Source organism: Ranitomeya variabilis, chromosome 2, assembly GCF_051348905.1.
Source record: "Ranitomeya variabilis isolate aRanVar5 chromosome 2, aRanVar5.hap1, whole genome shotgun sequence".
NCBI classification, from domain to species: Eukaryota; Metazoa; Chordata; class Amphibia; order Anura; family Dendrobatidae; genus Ranitomeya; species Ranitomeya variabilis.
In genome coordinates this window covers 154,076,313-154,093,305 of record NC_135233.1, presented here as the reverse complement: position 1 = coordinate 154,093,305, position 16,993 = coordinate 154,076,313, and the positions used below count along the sequence as shown (strand labels likewise).

At 45.1% G+C, this 16,993-nt stretch overlaps 1 protein-coding gene across 3 annotated transcripts; it reads left to right on the top strand.

Moving 5' to 3' along the window:
- The first annotated feature begins 236 nt into the window (after nt 1–236).
- Nucleotides 237–16,680, top strand: MTRF1L (mitochondrial translation release factor 1 like). Of its 3 annotated transcripts, none has more exons than XM_077283096.1 (7): nt 237–838; nt 1,742–1,821; nt 6,890–7,073; nt 7,157–7,320; nt 14,674–14,791; nt 15,414–15,550; nt 16,454–16,680. In XM_077283096.1, exons 1-7 carry the CDS (start codon nt 424–426, stop codon nt 16,661–16,663), a joined length of 1,308 nt encoding a protein of 435 aa, XP_077139211.1. In that variant the 5' UTR covers nt 237–423; the 3' UTR covers nt 16,664–16,680. The 3 variants fall into 3 exon arrangements, with proteins under 3 accessions (XP_077139211.1, XP_077139213.1, XP_077139214.1); XM_077283098.1 differs by having other exon boundaries at nt 417–542; XM_077283099.1 differs by lacking the exon at nt 1,742–1,821 and having other exon boundaries at nt 523–542.
- The last annotated feature ends 313 nt before the right edge of the window (nt 16,681–16,993 follow it).

Genomic DNA, 16,993 nt, shown 5'->3' with positions numbered 1-16,993 from the left:
AGTATGGAGCGTCATGTGTGGCCGTTATACACTATGGAGCGTCATGTGTAGCCGTTATACAGTATGGAGCGTCATGTGTGGCCGTTATACACTATGGAGCGTTGTGTGTGGCCATATTTTTTTTTGTTTATAATTATTGTTTACGAAACATTGTGATCAGAACAGAAGTGCTAAATGGGTGTGGTTGGGGCGTGACTAGTTGTGAAATGAGTGTGGTCAGAGGTGTGGCCTAAAATTTGCCGCGGCACGCTGTGCGCACCGCTGACTTTGTCCCTCTTTTCCTTCCTCGAAATTTGGGAGGTATGCCTAGAACAAGAAGCTGCCAGCCTGTGGCCTGAGGAGAGGGGCCCCGAAAACCGCCATGTATACAGAGAGTACGCCGCCATTCTGGCAGATAATACATGACTCAAATTTTGTCACTAGATGGCGCCAGTGGACGCTCAATACTCGGAGATGCCAGTCACAAGATGGCGACGCGTCATTGACGTGCGGGTTAACTTAGAGGTGAAAGTGCAGCAAGCCATGCTTCTCAGCCTCTCCCGGTGTGTTCTGTGCGGAGTCCGAAAAAACCTTTGGGGAAACTGCAATAATGTAGTGATTAAGAGCTGCGTACTGGGGCAGAGAATCCTGGGGAGCCGCACGGTCTCCGATAATGGCCGCACTCCTCTCCTAGAAGAGCTGATCCGGAGCGATGCGTGGACAGGTTATCTCGGGCGTCTGGAAGAGTGGGGGGCAGTGGATGGAGGGGGCGATGTGGCGGTGGTGAAGCGGCTGCTCCCGGTTCTACGGGAACTGAGGGGCAAAGAGAAGGAACTGAAGGAGCTGCAGCACCTGGCAGGTGGGTAGGAGCGCCGGGACCACTGACCAGGAATAGACCCCCCCATGGCTGTGTGTAGACCCCGTGCCTGCCAAGATGCTGCTACTGTGAAGACCACCCTGTGCCTGGCGCTGGTAGATCATGATCTGCCCTATAATGAGGTGCCTTATTATGTCTGTTCAGAATAAACGTAATATGTAAAAAACATCGCTCTGCCCCCTGTCTGCATCCGCTCTGCCCCCCCCCTTCTGCGTCCCCTCTGCCCTCTGTCTGCGTCCCCTCCGTCTGCGTCCCCTCCGTCTGCGTCCCCTCTGCCCTCCGTCTGCGTCCCCTCTGCCCTCCGTCTGCGTCCCCTCTGCCCTCCGTCTGCGTCCCCTCTGGCCCCCCGTCTGCGTCCCCTCTGGCCCCCCGTCTGCGTCCCCTCTGGCCCCCCGTCTGCGTCCCCTCTGGCCCCCCGTCTGCGTCCCCTCTGGCCCCCCGTCTGCGTCCCCTCTGGCCCCCCGTCTGCGTCCCCTCTGGCCCCCCGTCTGCGTCCCCTCTGGCCCCCCGTCTGCGTCCCCTTTGCGATTGTCGGCTTGTCACGCAAGAAACCTCTCATAGATCTCCATTGCCAGAATGTTGTCACCGCTCCGTGTGTGGAGAACTATGACTGCGCCCCCGACACTGACTGACAGCAGCTCCTCGTTAGGGATGGTACACAATGGCGTGCCACCATGTTCTTGAAAGAGTAGGAGCGGGGCTGCCCAGACATTTGTCTATGGACAGTCCATAAACAGTTAATAAGTGCTATGAACCCCCAAAATGATGGCACTGAGAAATACAACTCATCCCCAAAAAACAAGTGAAAATGATGGTGTGGCTTAAAGGCCCAAAGGGGCAGATTAATATATCCGTTTTTTATTGTTCCTGTGTTTCACTTTATAGAGGAAAATGAAGATTTAAAATCTCTGGCGACAACAGACATGGCTTCCTGCGAGGCGGAGATAACCGACCTAAAATACAAGGTACGGTTTCATTGCTTTACACTGCAGTCGGGAAGGTTTTACACAGTGGGTGAGAAAACCAATACAAGAGGCTGGTCATCCTGCCCAACCAATACAAGAGGCTCGTCATCCTGCCCAACCAATACAAGAGGCTCGTCATCCTGCCCAACCAATACAAGAGGCTCGTCATCCTGCCCAACCAATACAAGAGGCTGGTCATCCTGCCCAACCAATACAAGAGGCTCGTCATCCTGCCCAACCAATACAAGAGGCTCGTCATCCTGCCCAACTAATACAAGAGGCTCGTCATCCTGCCCAACTAATACAAGAGGCTGGTCATCCTGCCCAACTAATACAAGAGGCTGGTCATCCTGCCCAACTAATACAAGAGGCTCGTCATCCTGCCCAACTAATACAAGAGGCTCGTCATCCCGCCCAACTAATACAAGAGGCTGGTCATCCTGCCCAACTAATACAAGAGGCTGGTCATCCCGCCCAACTAATACAAGAGGCTCATCATCCTGCCCAACTAATACAAGAGGCTCATCATCCTGCCCAACTAATACAAGAGGCTCGTCATCCTGCCCAACTAATACAAGAGGCTGGTCATCCTGCCCAACTAATACAAGAGGCTGGTCATCCTGCCCAACTAATACAAGAGGCTGGTCATCCTGCCCAACTAATACAAGAGGCTGGTCATCCTGCCCAACTAATACAAGAGGCTGGTCATCCCGCCCAACTAATACAAGAGGCTCGTCATCCCGCCCAACTAATGCAAGAGGCTGGTCATCCTGCCCAACTAATGCAAGAGGCTCGTCATCCTGCCCAACTAATACAAGAGGCTCGTCATCCCGCCCAACTAATGCAAGAGGCTCACCATCCTGCCCACTGCCGACGTCTTAGGCTACTTTCACACTAGCGTCGGGAACAACCCGTCGCTGCGCGTCGGGCCGACGTTCCCGACGCTAGTGTGGTCTCCGCCGCACAACGGGGGCAGCGGATGCATATTTCCCACGCATCCGCTGCCCCATTGTGATGTGCGGGGAAGTGCGGGGAGGTGGGGGCGGAGTTCCGACTGCGCATGCGCGGTCGGAAAAAGCGGACCGTCGGGAGCAAAAAACGTTACATGTAACGTTTTTTTCTCCCGACGGACCGCTACCATACGCCCAAACGCCGCCAAACGCATTCACCGTTTGGAAATGCGTCGCAAATGCGTCGCAAATGCGTCGCTAATGTTACTCTATGACGAAACAACGTATCCAGCAAAAACTTTTGCTGGATGCGGCGTTTCGCAAAAACGACGCATTTGCGACGTATTGCAGTTAACGCTAGTGTGAAAGTAGCCTTAAAGGGAACCTGTCACCAGGTTTGGCTGATATAAGATACGGCCACTGCCTTTCAGTGCTTATCTACAGCATTATATAATGCTGTATATAAGCCCCCGATCCAACGTGCAATAGAAGAAAAATAACTTTTATTATATTCACCTGCGGGGCGGTTCGATCCGAGGGTTGTCGCTGATCTTGGTGTAGTACTGCAGTGCGCTGGCACAGGGAAAGGTCAGAGAGGCCCAGCGCCTGCTCACTGCAGTACTTTGCTCTGCCCTCAACAGGGCAGATAAGTATGTCTGCGCAGGAGCGTGATTTCAGAGAGCCATGAAGCAACAGGAGGGCGGCATCGCAAGAAGATCTAAGGTGCCGGACCTGGACCACGCCCCGAGTGAGTATAATAAAACTTATTTTTCTTAACTTGCAGGTCGGATCGGGGGCTTATCTACAGCACTGATGGATGTGTCTGTGTCATATAATGCAGTAAATGTCTGGTTGTCTTGCGGTATCCTCTCATGTTCTGCCAAAATTGCAGCACTGTAAGGAATGCGACGTGCGCCTCTGTGGAATGGCGTGGATCTGTGTGCATTAATGGCTGCCATTTGTAATAGTGCGCTAGGAAGTGAAAAATTACATATTGCGGTGTCTGCTAATGTGACACGTCCACAGGAGGTGCTTACACCTCAAAAACTGTAGCCCTATAGTGTATTCTATGGCTATCATCTCTATTCTAGGATGTCTTATTGTCTCTAGTGATGGGCGGACTCCTGGATGTTCGGGTCCTGCTAAATAGTTAAAAAATTCAGCTGCCAGATTGTGGGCAAAATCATAACTGCCGGTCTGACATTTACGGTACCCTTGCTGTCAAATGACAGCGTGAGCCTGCAGCTGTGACCAGAGGTAAAAATTTACCTCCGGCCACTGACGTCTGATGATGGGACTACTACTCCCATCAGCCGACGCCTGCTGTCGCTAGTAACAGAGCAGGCGGCGACAGATGGGAGTATTCTTCCGCCAGCTCCTGTGCTCTAATAATAATAATTTAAAAAAAAAATGATGTGGGTTCCCCTAGTTTTTTTTTTTTTATAACCAGCCAGGCAAAACTGACAGCTGCGGCCTGCAACCCCAGTTTACCGTGACAAATGTAGATGAACTCACTACTGCGCCGTGACACTTTTTTTCTCACTGTGCTAGTGGTGGTCTCACCGCAGCTCAGGGGCCCGGCTGGGAGCGCAGCCTCAATAACTTGCAGTAACCTCGATGACCTCACTGCGGCTGAGCTTGCAGCTTATTTTTCAGTGGTTTTCAGCCTGGACGGTTGTGCCTTTTTTAAATATGGCGTGGGGACCCCTCTATTCTTGATAACCAGCCTTGCTAAAGCTGACAGCTGAGTGTTTCAGCCGGCAGCTGTGAGTTTTGCCTGGCTGGTTTCAAAAATGCAGAGGAACCCACACCAGGTTTTTTTTTGTTTTAATTGTTTAGCGCATCGGTTTCTTAATACTGCCAATAGCTGCTGTCTGCTCTCACTGGTATTACGGACAGCAGGTGTAGGCTGATGGGAGAAGTAGTCCCTTTATACTTCCGATCAACGATCTGTCATTTGACATCGTGGGAACCGCAGATCTGAGCGACAGTGATTTTACCGCCGATCAGAGGCAGTGTTTGCTGCACTGTCATGCACATGACAGCATGGCTAACTCCTGGTGTTCGGGGGGGACGAACCCGAACAGTAAAACAGATTTCCTGGTGAAGTCTGTGTTCAGTACAGACCCCGAACTTTACTGTTCGGGTTCGCCCATCTCTAAGGCTACTTTCACACTAGCGTCGTACGACGCACGATGAATTGCGTCATTGCGACGTACCGACGCTAGCAGTGAAAGCGCCGCACAACGGGGGCAGCGGATGCTGTTTTTCACCGCATCCGCTGCCCCATTGTGAGGTGCGGGGAGGCGGGGGCGGAGTTCCGGGCCGCGCATGCGCGGTCGGAAAAGACGGTCACGACGCACCAAAAAACGTTACATGCAACGTTTTTTGGTGGCGACGGTCCGACGCAACCGTCGCACGACAGTTGCGACGTGTGGCAATGCGTCACTAATGCAAGTCTATGTAGAAAAAATGCATCCTGCAAGCACTTTTGCAGGATGCGTTTTTCCTACAAAACGACGCATAGCGACGTGCAGTGCACGACGCTAGTGTGAAAGTAGCCTTATTGTCTCTTCTTTCCTTCGGACAGGCTGCCACCTTGTGGCAGATTCTGGAATGTCGTTCTTTTTCCTGAAATGACTGATATAAATTGCTTGTACTCATGTAGAAATTCTGTTTTAAGATATTAAATAAGACAAAATACTGTTGTGTTTTTTTTTGTTTTTAAACAAGGATCATATGAACCAATTGTATAATCACTGTGTCCTATACTATGGAATTGTTTCTGTTGACATAATTTTATATATGTGTAACTATGTATTTTACGGTTATTATATATCACTATTATTTTTCATATTTTTGTATAGTTCTGATGAAGGTCCAATAATTAGGACCAAAACGTTGGATTGTCATTAGAATTAATTTTTAATTCACAGCAATTTTGATTGCTGAGTTAGGTTGAACTTGATGGACATAGGTCTTTTTTTAACCTATATGACTGAGTCCCTTACTTGCATAAATATAAGAGTTATGGCTCTTGAAAGAACGGGAGGAAAAACTGAAAATGCCAAAACGGAAATTGGACTTGTTGGAAAAGGGGTTCACATTTAACAGTTGAGAAAAAGTGGATGATTAAAACTATTTAAAAAAATATATATTTTTTACATCTTAAATTATTCCCTCAGAACATGTGCAGGATGGCATAATCAGGTGGCTTACATATCAGCCCATCAGCTCCCTGCGATTGTGCTGCAGGGGCAATGTGGTGTCAGAGAGGGCTCCATCTACCAGTCTCTTGGCACCCTTCAATGTATCTTAACTGCCTTCATAAAGTTTAACCCCTCGGGTACTTCACTGGAATGAATGCAACTTGGGGGGGGGGGGGAGACTACATGATATTGTTAAATATTGTTAAAATTTTTAATTTTCACGAGGTTAAAAGGAGAAATGGAGCCCACAATTTGCTGCGCCTGCAGTCTCACAGAAAATGAAAGGAGCGGCGGTCGCACTTTAACGGGGATAAGAGTTTCCCATTCTGCCAATCGGTGCGGGTCCCTTGTGACATGATGGGCAATAACGTGTTTTCTCCATATAGCCCCTTTAACATGTCTTTAATGCCATTTAAAAAAGACCTTTTCCCATTAACCCCACCAACTCAAAGCAACTAGTAACACTGTTCAATATATTGTGCATTCTTAAATGTTGCTGTTAACTAGTTAATGTGAATTTTAGGATTAAGACTACAAATGAGTCCCATCGCACCGTGACATGTAGGGGCTGTTGTAAAGTTCTACATCATGATCTCCAGCAGCACCGCATATCTTAGAGTATACAGCTAGACAATCTCCTGAACCATATGCCAATAAGGGGTCCGGCACACAGTGGGCGCATCTGGACCTGCCAATTGTCTGGGTGAACAGCGCAAAGCCAGCCCCCTTCCAGTTCTGGCCTCTGCTATGCGGGGGTACCGGCTGTCTCTTCCTCACCGATCAGACATTGATGACCTAAGGAAAGTCCCATCCAACCCCTTTAATTTATGTGTAAGGCTGTGCTGTGCATCTGTTGTCCCGTCTGGACCATCCTGTCCTGCGACTTACATTACCCTTTCTGTTGTACAGATGGCTGGGCTGTTAATTTCCAAAGAAGAAGCTGATGACTGTAACCTTATATTGGAGGTGACGGCTGGTGTCGGGGGACAGGAGGCAATGCTCTTCTCTGCTGAGATATTTGATATGTATCAGCGCTTTGCCTCCTATAAACACTGGAGCTTTGACATATTGGAGTATTTTCACAGTGATTTAGGTGAATTGTTCTTGTTGCCTACGTCACCCCAGGGCTTATCGTCATATACTGTGGTTATACCAATGACTATTCGTGTGTTGCAGGAGGTGTGCGGCACGCAACAGCAAGTGTGGCTGGTTCTGATGCCTATAGACACCTGAAATACGAAGGTGGTGTGCATCGGGTTCAGAGAGTACCCAAGACGGAGAAGCAAGGAAGAACTCATACCAGCACTATGACTGTTGCTATTCTGCCTCAGCCAAGTGAGGTAAGGACTGTGAGCAACATGCTTGTCCTGTCTTACTTTTTTCTATCTACTTTTACGTGGCCACAGACATTAAATGGACCAGGTTTTTGCTTTGTAGTCTGAGAACAGCATAATGTAGAGCAGAGGTGTCAAACTGCATTCCTCGAGGGCCGCCAACAGGTCATGTTTTCAGGATTTCCTTGTATTGCACAGGTGATAATTTAATCACCTGCACAGAATGATTCCAGCACCTTGTGGAATGCTAAGGAAATCCTGAAAACATGACCTGTTGGCGGCCCTCGAGGAATGCAGTTTGATACCTCTGATGTAGAGACTGAGACCCTGATTCCAGCAATGTATCACTTGGCTGCTTGTAGTTTTTAACGTCCTGGTGATGCAACAATGATTTTATCACTATAGGGCTAGTAAACCTGCTGCCATGTAGTCCTCCATATTCATGAGCTCTGTATAACCCCACCACTGATTGGCAGCTTTTCATCATTGGTACACAGAAAGCTGCCAATCCGTAGTGGGGGCGGGGTTATACAGCGCTCCACATTCTGAGCAATGCTAGATTTGCAGCAGAGAAAACTGTGATTTTATCAAAACTGCAGCACCGAGCAAGGTAACTTATAGATTGCTGGAATCAGGGTCTCTGCCCCTGCATCACACTGTCAGATTACATAACAAAAACATGAAACAGATTCACTTTAACCCCTTTACCCCCGAGGGTGGTTTGCACGTTAATGACTGGGCCAATTTTTACAATTCTGACCACTGTTCCTTTATGAGGTAATAACTCTGGAACGCTTCAACGGATCCCGGCCGATTCTGAGATTGTTTTTTGTGACATATTGTACTTCATGATGGTGGTAACATTTCTTCGCTATAACTTGCATTTATTTGTGTAAAAAACAGAAAATTGGTGAAAATGTTGCAAATTTTCAAACTTTGAATTTTTATGCCCTTAAAGGGAAGGTGCCGCATTTTATTTTTTGTATTAAAAATGAATGTTTATTTAAAATTATTGTGCATTTTGTCCTGAGTATGCGGATACCCCATATGTGGGGGTAAACCACTGTTTGGGCGCATGGCAGAGCTCGTAAGGGAAGGAGCGCCATTTTACTTTTTCAACGCAAAATTGGCTGGAATTGAGATCGGAAGCCATGTCGCTTTTGGAGAGCCCCTGATGTGCCTAAACAGTGGAAACCCCCCACAAGTGACACCATTTTGGAAACTAGACCCCCTAAGGAACTTATCTAGATGTGTGGTGAGCACTTTGAACCCCCAAGTGCTTCACAGACATTTATAACGTAGAGCCGTAAAAATAAAATAATCATATTTTTTTTCACAAAAATCACAATCACAATTTCACAATCTTTTCGCCCCCCAATTTTTTATTTTCCCAAGGGTAACAGAAGAAATTGGACCCCAAAAGTTATTGTGCAATTTGTCTTGAGTACGCTGATACCCCATATGTGGGTGCATGGCAGAGCTCCGAAGGGAAGGAGCGCCAGATTTTACTGTTACGGTTTGCAGGTGCCAAAACCCACTGGGAGAGCCCATGAGGTGCCAAAACAGCAGAACCCCCATAAGTGACCCCATTTTACGAGCTACACCTCTCAATGAATTCATCTAGGGATGCAGTGATCACATTGACACCATGGGTGTGTAACAGAATTTTGTACCATTGGGCAGTGAGGACAAAATAACTACATTTTTACCACCAAAATTTAGTTTTAGCCAAAAATTTAACATTTTCACACAAGAAGTGGGTAAAAATGGCAACAAAATTTGTCCCACAATTTCTGCTGAACGTGGCAATACCCCACATGTGGCTGTACAGTGCTACTTAACTATGCCGAGAGACTCGGGAGGAATGGAGCGCTATTTGCCTATTCAAGTGAATGGGTCTGTGCTCATATCAGTGTGTTTCTACGGACTGTGTGTCCATGGGCAAAACACACTATGTCCATTTTTTTAAAGTCCGCACGGGCCATAAAACGCGTGCATACATATAACACACATGGATGTCATCCATGTGACACGCATCGGAGCCTGGGAAGAAGTGTTACAGTAAGCGCTGTTCCCAGTCGCTGGGTGCTGAACATGGCTCTCCTGCTCTGCCGGTGATGGGCGTGAGCAGGGGAGAATTATGAGAATTAGATTTAAGTAATAAAAGAGACAGCCAGCGGTGGCTGATGGGACTAATACTCCCATCAGCCTACTCCTGCTGCTGCTAATAATAGTGACAGCAGGAGAGGTGGATGGGAGAATTCATCTGCCGCTCCTGCGCTGTAAATAAATACAGTAATTTAAAAAAAAAATGGCGTGGGTTCCCCTTATTTTTGATAACCAGCCAGACAAAACTCAGCTGTCAGCTTCAGCAAGGTTGGATATCAAGAAGAGAGTGGTCCCCACGCCATTTTTTTAAATTATTTATTTAAATAATTAAAAAACAATGGCGTTGGGTCCCCCTCCCCCATTTTTGACAACCAGCCTTGCTAAAGCTCACAGCTGGGGGCTGGTATTTTTAGGCTGGTAAGGGGCCATGGATATTGATCCCCCTCCCCCAGCCTAAAAACAGCAGCCCGCAACTGCCCAGAGAAGGCACATCTATTAGATGCCCCAATTCGGGAGCTTTGCCTGGCTCTTCCCAGTTGCCCTGTAGCAGTGGCAAGTGGGGTAATAGTTGTGGGATTGATGTCACAGGTGACATCAAGCCCACGGCTTAATAATGGAGAAGCGTCTATTAGACTCCTATCCATTACTTATCCTATAGTTGTAATGTTAAATAAAGACACAACAGGAATAAAGTCTTTTATTCAAAAAAAATGATAGACACCTTTTATTCTTAATTAAACCATACTGACTGCAACGCCTAATCCAAGCGACGCCCTCGATATCCTGTAATAAAAGTAAAATTAAAAACCAACAATATACCCATGTCTGTCGTTGTGTCCCACGCCGTAATCCATATCTGGGTGAGATACAGTTTTCAACCAGGATGTGCACAGATGCAACCGTCCCAGCTGCCAACCACTGGTGAATGAGCTGCTTGGGAACTTCAGTGACCGGTGGTGACGTCATAGAGGTTACCTCCGGGCACTGAGCTCTGATCCCAGCCGGGCTGAACTGCGGTGACTTCTGTGAGTTCCCCGCTAACACCGTGAGCTGTGAGCACTCACTGTGCTAGTGGGGATCTGATCGCAGTTCAGTCCGGCGGGGAACGGAGCTCAGTGACTGGAGGTAACCTCTATGACATCACCCCCGGTCACTGAAACTCTCCTCATTCCCCAGTGGATAATCATTCAAAGTCTGAAAATGGCAAATATTTTTACACTTGTCCAATTTTTTTTATAGAAATATCGACCTAAATTATCATGTACCGTGAAAAAACAATCTCCGAATCACTGGGATATGTTGAAGCGTTCCAGAGTTATTACTAGAGTTAAACGAATTTGTTCGGATTCGGTTCCGAGTACGATCAGCGGCGAATATTGTTTTTGTAATATTTGTCTAACATAGCCATGGTGGATTGATTTAAATCACGCCGATTTAAATCATGATTTAAATCACGATTTAAATCAAAAGATTTTTTTCTATTTAAATCGGATCGATTTAAATCATGATTTTAATCATGATTTAAATCACTGATTTAAATCAAAAGGTTTTTTTTAATATAAATCACGATTAAAATGAGAAGTGAGAGCAGTGCGCATGTGCGCCCATAGTTACACGGACGAAACTAGGGGCAACGATCTAACGCCAGGGTGAGGGGGGGACCCCAAAGTAAGTAAAAATCTTTTTTGTTTTACTATATGGCAATAGGTAGGTGTTTAAAAGCAGCATGTCTTAATTGTATAAACTATTAATAGCCTCCACATTTTGTTCATACTGCCCCTTTAATTCCACACTTCTAGCTTGGTTTCACTTTTGGTTTAGTTTCTTTTTCCATTCAGTTGACATGCCCAAACTTGTTGGATAGTCAGCATCCTACAGAAACCTCTGGAAGAGCATGGCATTGTGAATGTTACACATATACAGCCTTTATTCTACTGAGTTAAACAACTCCGCTTTATCTCATGATGGAAGAACCTTTGGATGGTAAAATATTTTCCTCAAAAAGCAGTTTATTGAAAAAAATCCGATTTAAATCAAAAAAATCCGATTTTTTTGATTTTTTTAAAAAAACATTGATTTTTATCCACCCTGAACATAGCCGAATGTCATTAGTCAGTGGGAGTAGAAATTACTGAATATGTTCGGAACCGATTATCAAACGTACATTCGGCACGAATTGGGTTAGAATATGGCCCGAATATGGCAAATTCAGATTCGGTGAGCGAATTCGCTCAACTCTGGTTATTACCATATAAAGCGACACTAGTCAGATTTCAAAAATTTGGCCCAGTCACTAAGTGGTTAAATGGGCGAGTCTCATCCAAAATACATAAGACACTAGTGCATTCTGCCGTTTTTACACAGACAAACACTCCATGGGAAAAACCCTGAATCTGAACAGCCCTACTCAGTAACATCCTAATAGCGGCATCCCATGCCCCACTCCATGTTCACACCTTCAGTATTCTGGATCAGTATTTGTTCCTCACCTGGTTTTGGCTTACAATCAGAAACATGTCACCAATTCTGTATTTTTCACCCACTCCAGATTTTGGTTTACAAATACTGAGGTAAAAAACTGACTAAATACTGAGCGTGTGAACGGGGCCTTTATAGTATAAGTCTATGGGGTCTTGTTCTGATACCTCATAGGCATACACTGAAAAAAGACTTGTGGCCGACACATAGATCTTTGTTATCCGGTGAGGAGGAATTGCGGTCATGTGAGTGAGAGGACAGGAGTGGCACCGGACACGGGAGAAGCCACAGATCGCTGATTATAGTAACAATCACACTACTTTACAGATACGTTTTCACCAGTTTCAGGCATAAAAAACAAAAACATTTTCTGGTAGTGCAGATTAATGAGGTGGTCTTGCAACATGCGTCCATCGTAAAAAGAATTCATTTCTTGAAATTTTGTTTTTCCGTTTTTATAACAAAACAGAAAGTGGAACTCCAAACCTAAGGCCACGTTCACACTTTGCGGGTTCCTCTGCGGGTTAATCCCGCAGCGGAATTGATAAATCTGCAGGGCAAACCCGCTGCGGTTATCCCTGCAGATTTATCGTGGTTTGTTCTGCGGTTTCCGCTGCGGGATTACTCCTGTACTATTGATGCTGCATATGCAGCAATATGCAGCATCAATAGCAATGTAAAAAATAATAAAAATTGGCTATACTTACCCTCTGATGTCGCGATCTCCTCGGCGCTGCACCCGGCTGTGCCGACAAGGACCTTCGTGACGTCACGGTCATGTGACCGCGGCGTCATCACGGTCATGTGACCGCGACGTCACCACAGGTCCTGCTCGGCACAGCAAACCGAAGACCGGACGCCGCGGGCAGCGCTGAGAGGTGAGTATAGCTTCATTTTTTATTTTAATTCTTTTTTTTACACCAAAATATGGTTCCCAGGGCCTGGAGGAGAGTCTCCTCTCCTCCACCCCGGGTACCATCGGCACATTATCCGCTTAACTTCCCGCAACGTGGGCACAGCCCCGTGCGGGAAGTGAGCGGATCAATGCATTTCTATGGGTGCAGAATCGCTGCGATTCTGCACCAAGAAATGACATGCTCCTTCTTTTTTTCCGCAGAAAAGCCGTGCGGCTTTTTCCGCGGAAATCCGCAGCGTGGGCACAGCGGGTTTTGTTTTCCATAGGGTAGCATTGTACTTTACCCTGCATGGAAAACTGCTGCGGATCCGCGGCAAAACCCGCAAAGTGTGAACATAGCCTAAGTGCGGTTCCAGTCATTGTGGGCAGTCATGGTTGTAAACTTCTCTCCTGTCTTTGGCTTTATTCAAACAGCCATTTTTCACATCTGTGTTCTCCGTTTCTTTCATTGATAGAGCACAGACACATATTCTATGGAGCGTTCTTATTTTTTGTAGGCTACGTTCACACTTTGCATCTGTTCTGCGTTTTTCTCTGTAGGCAAAACTTGCTCTCTTGGCAGTAAAGAAGTTGCTTAAAAAAAAAAGGTTTCGCTGTGTTTTTTTCTGTTTTTCATGCTGATAAAATTTAGTGCCTGTTCCTCGGTTTTCAGCAGGAAAACCTGATACCTGCGTTTTTTTGTTTGTTTTTTTTTACACTTGTTGCTTTCTACGATTGAAAAGATGCTTCCAAAACTAAATTCAGTCAAAAGAAAAAAAACAATGTGTGCATGAGATTTCTAAAATCTGATGGCTTTTGCTGGTACTGTGAAACGTAGCTTTAAATTTGCATAAAAAAGCAGCAAAAATTCAACATGTGAACATAGCCTAAGTGCCCGCAAAAAAATCCCAGACAGCACATGGATGGAATTACTGTGCAATGAGTGTGGTCTCTGTTTCTTAGAGGGAACCTGTCAGCAGGATTGTGCACAGTAACCCACAAACATTGTCAGGTCGGCTCCGTTATACTGATTACAATGATACCTGGGTTGATGAAATTCGTTGTCTGATTGTTGTTTAATCTTTATTTTCAGATTTGAGTTACTGATATTCCCGTGCTCCGGATTGGGCTGGGGGGGGGGTCTTCATGTGGTGCTCTGATTAGTTTGTCATGTGTATGACTTGTGACAGGAGAGATCGCACTAAATGTCCTCCAACAGCATCAAGAGAAAGTAACCGACTGCTATAGCTCCAAGCCTTCACAAGGGGAAAAAAAATCCTCTTCTGCAGGGGCTTGCGCTGCACCATGATCTCATATGTAATGTGTATATAATTTATTTGTTTGATGGTATCCTGAAATTCATAAAAAAAAAAAAAATCCGATTGAAAATGGCGCTAGCAGCTATCGATGATCCAATAGCTGCTACTGCGTGGGTGCCGGCGGTGCTATCTTGCCAGAGAAAAAACATGCACGGCCGATATATATATATATATATATATTTTATATATAAATAAATATAGATAGATATAGATAGATAGATAGATATAGATTTTTTTATTTTTTTTTTATTTTCCTTTTTGTTTTGTTTTTAGGAATTTAAGGATAACATCAAATAAATGAGCTATATATGTATTATTTATGCGATAAAGCTACACACACACACACAACACACGGCAGGCCACTCTATTAGCTTTTCACTTGTGTGCCCGAAAAGGCTGTTCGTTTGTTTTGGCTCTCCAGAGCGGGTTATGCTGTTTTAATAAACTTTCCTGGACATTTCAACAATACCGCTTCCTGTGCCTGCCTCAGCCGCAGCCGAGTGCGTACAGACTCCTACAATGTCTATAAAACCTGTTCTTGCACTTCTCTTCCTGCAGATTCATCTAGTAATTAATCCTAAGGATTTACGTATTGAAACCAAAAGAGCCAGTGGTGCTGGAGGACAACATGTGAACACCACAGACAGCGCGGTGAGGATTGTTCACATACCAACTGGTAGGTGGCCAAGGTGGCTCTGCTGATCTTTACCAGGACCTCAAACTCCCAATAATCATTTACTGTGTTATTCTTTTTAATCCAACTATGTCCCAGTTCAGATGTTTAGGTTTTATTTTTCTGTAAATGACACGTGGCTGCAATGAGTCTCTGCCCTTCATATTGCTGCTATCGGCTTACGTACCAATGACCTAATAACTGTCTCCCTGTAAGGATTCTGCCTGAAAAAGTGCTGAAAAAATAAAGAACGTAAGCATGGCAATGTGGAAACGACTTGCTGTGCACATGTTCAGTCTTTTTAAACTTCTGTTGATCGCTTCAGGGTTCCAAAGCCACAAAGCGGTGACCGATCCATTCTTAGGTAGCTACTGCTTGGAAGGTGCTCATTATTAATACATACAGTAAAAAATGCAAAACTGCCAGCACAGAGCTGCTGCTAAAGACTGAGAAGAACGCGATTCAGGAAAATACTGCTATCGTTTTCCTGAAGTGTCTTTTGCAGGAAAAACTCAACACATGCACTGCCATCTAAAGGAGGGATCTGGATTAATGAAAAAATAAATTGCATAATATTAATAACCGATAATTTTTGTTTCATTGATTTTCGTACTTTATATTGCAGGAATAGTTTCTGAATGCCAGCAAGAAAGATCACAAATTAAAAATAAGGAGACTGCCATGAAAGTTCTCCGTGCAAAGTTATACAACATGAAGTTAGAAGAGCAGGTTAATAAACGACAGAATGCAAGAAAAATCCAGGTAAATGGCCCAGAAAGCTTCAAAATGTTTTTGCTATGTCAAATTTGTAGCTAGTGACACTAGGTTAGATGAAAAAGACGGTCATCCAGATCATTAATCCACTACTTCAGCTTGCCTTCGCTTCATACCTGCATAGTCAGCTTCTGGCTTGTCTTTCTTACAGCAGATGTCAAGAACATTTCAGGTATGCCCAGCTAACTGTTACAAGGTAGTGAAATGGATTTTATGCTAGCATGCACTGATGGGGATGAGGGTGCTACTCTAGGCCCAAACATTAGCAATACTATGGCGTTCCTGGTGCCAATATTGCACAGTAGTATTTTGGGTTGCCACATGTCGTGGGATTGAGAGCCACATGTAGCTCCTTAGTAATTGTGGTAAGCTCTTAGGCCCCTATTCATCAGTGTTTAATCATGAAATACTCAAAGCCTTTGTTCAACTAAAATTTTGCAGTTTTAGGCAATTTTACCAAAGTGTGTGAAGCAGGGATGGCCCGAGACTCACCGGCCCATCACATTCATTTAAAGTCACAATGTTACTTACTCCAGAAATGTTATTCAAGTTATGGAGTTAAGTAACGTTTCTGGCGAGGAGCACCCTACTGATGGGATGCGCCAAATTCTTTTACTGAAATGTGTCTCTTAATGAAATTGTCTTATTCCTGCATCCCGTTAATTAAGACTGGCATACAAAACGCTAGTCTTGGAGCATCCATTAGATGCATCTTAGTGGCTGTAACAATTGCTAATGTCTTATGAAGACACAGGGCTCCAATGTACAAATATTACCACTCTGGGTTCAGCTGCATGGTGCCATTTCTGGGCTAATCCCTCTCCCTATCAGCTATGGGATTGATGCTTGTGTTTAAACTAAATCTAATATATTATCAATTGTTTTCTCTAGGTTGGGACAAAAGGAAGGTCAGAAAAAATTAGAACATACAACTTCCCTCAGGACCGTGTTACAGACCACCGGATTGGCATGTCCGTGCACAACATTGATGGGTTCCTGTTTGGTGATGAACTTTTAGATGAGATGATTCAGGCTCTTAGTGAATTTTCTGACTACGAGACCCTCATGGAAATGATTGAACAAGCGAACACTTGTAAATAAAGGTGCTGTATTTGTAAGTTTCTGTCTAGTATTCAGTACTGTTCAAAACAGGATGACCAATCCATAATCCAAAATGTCTGCTGCTGACAGTCTTTAGCATTATGAATCCTCCCTTAAAGATTACCTTTGGAAAAAAGGACCAGAAAGGATGATTAACCCCTTCATGACCTGTGGACTTTCTCATTTAAGTTCTTTTTTTCTGGCCATTTTGAGAGTTTAATGAAAGCAACAAATGTAATGCTCCAGATTCTCAACTAGCTCAAAGGAAGGGCAGGTTTATAGGTTCTCTAATCAGCCAAACTGTTTTCAGCTGTGCTAACATACTTGCAC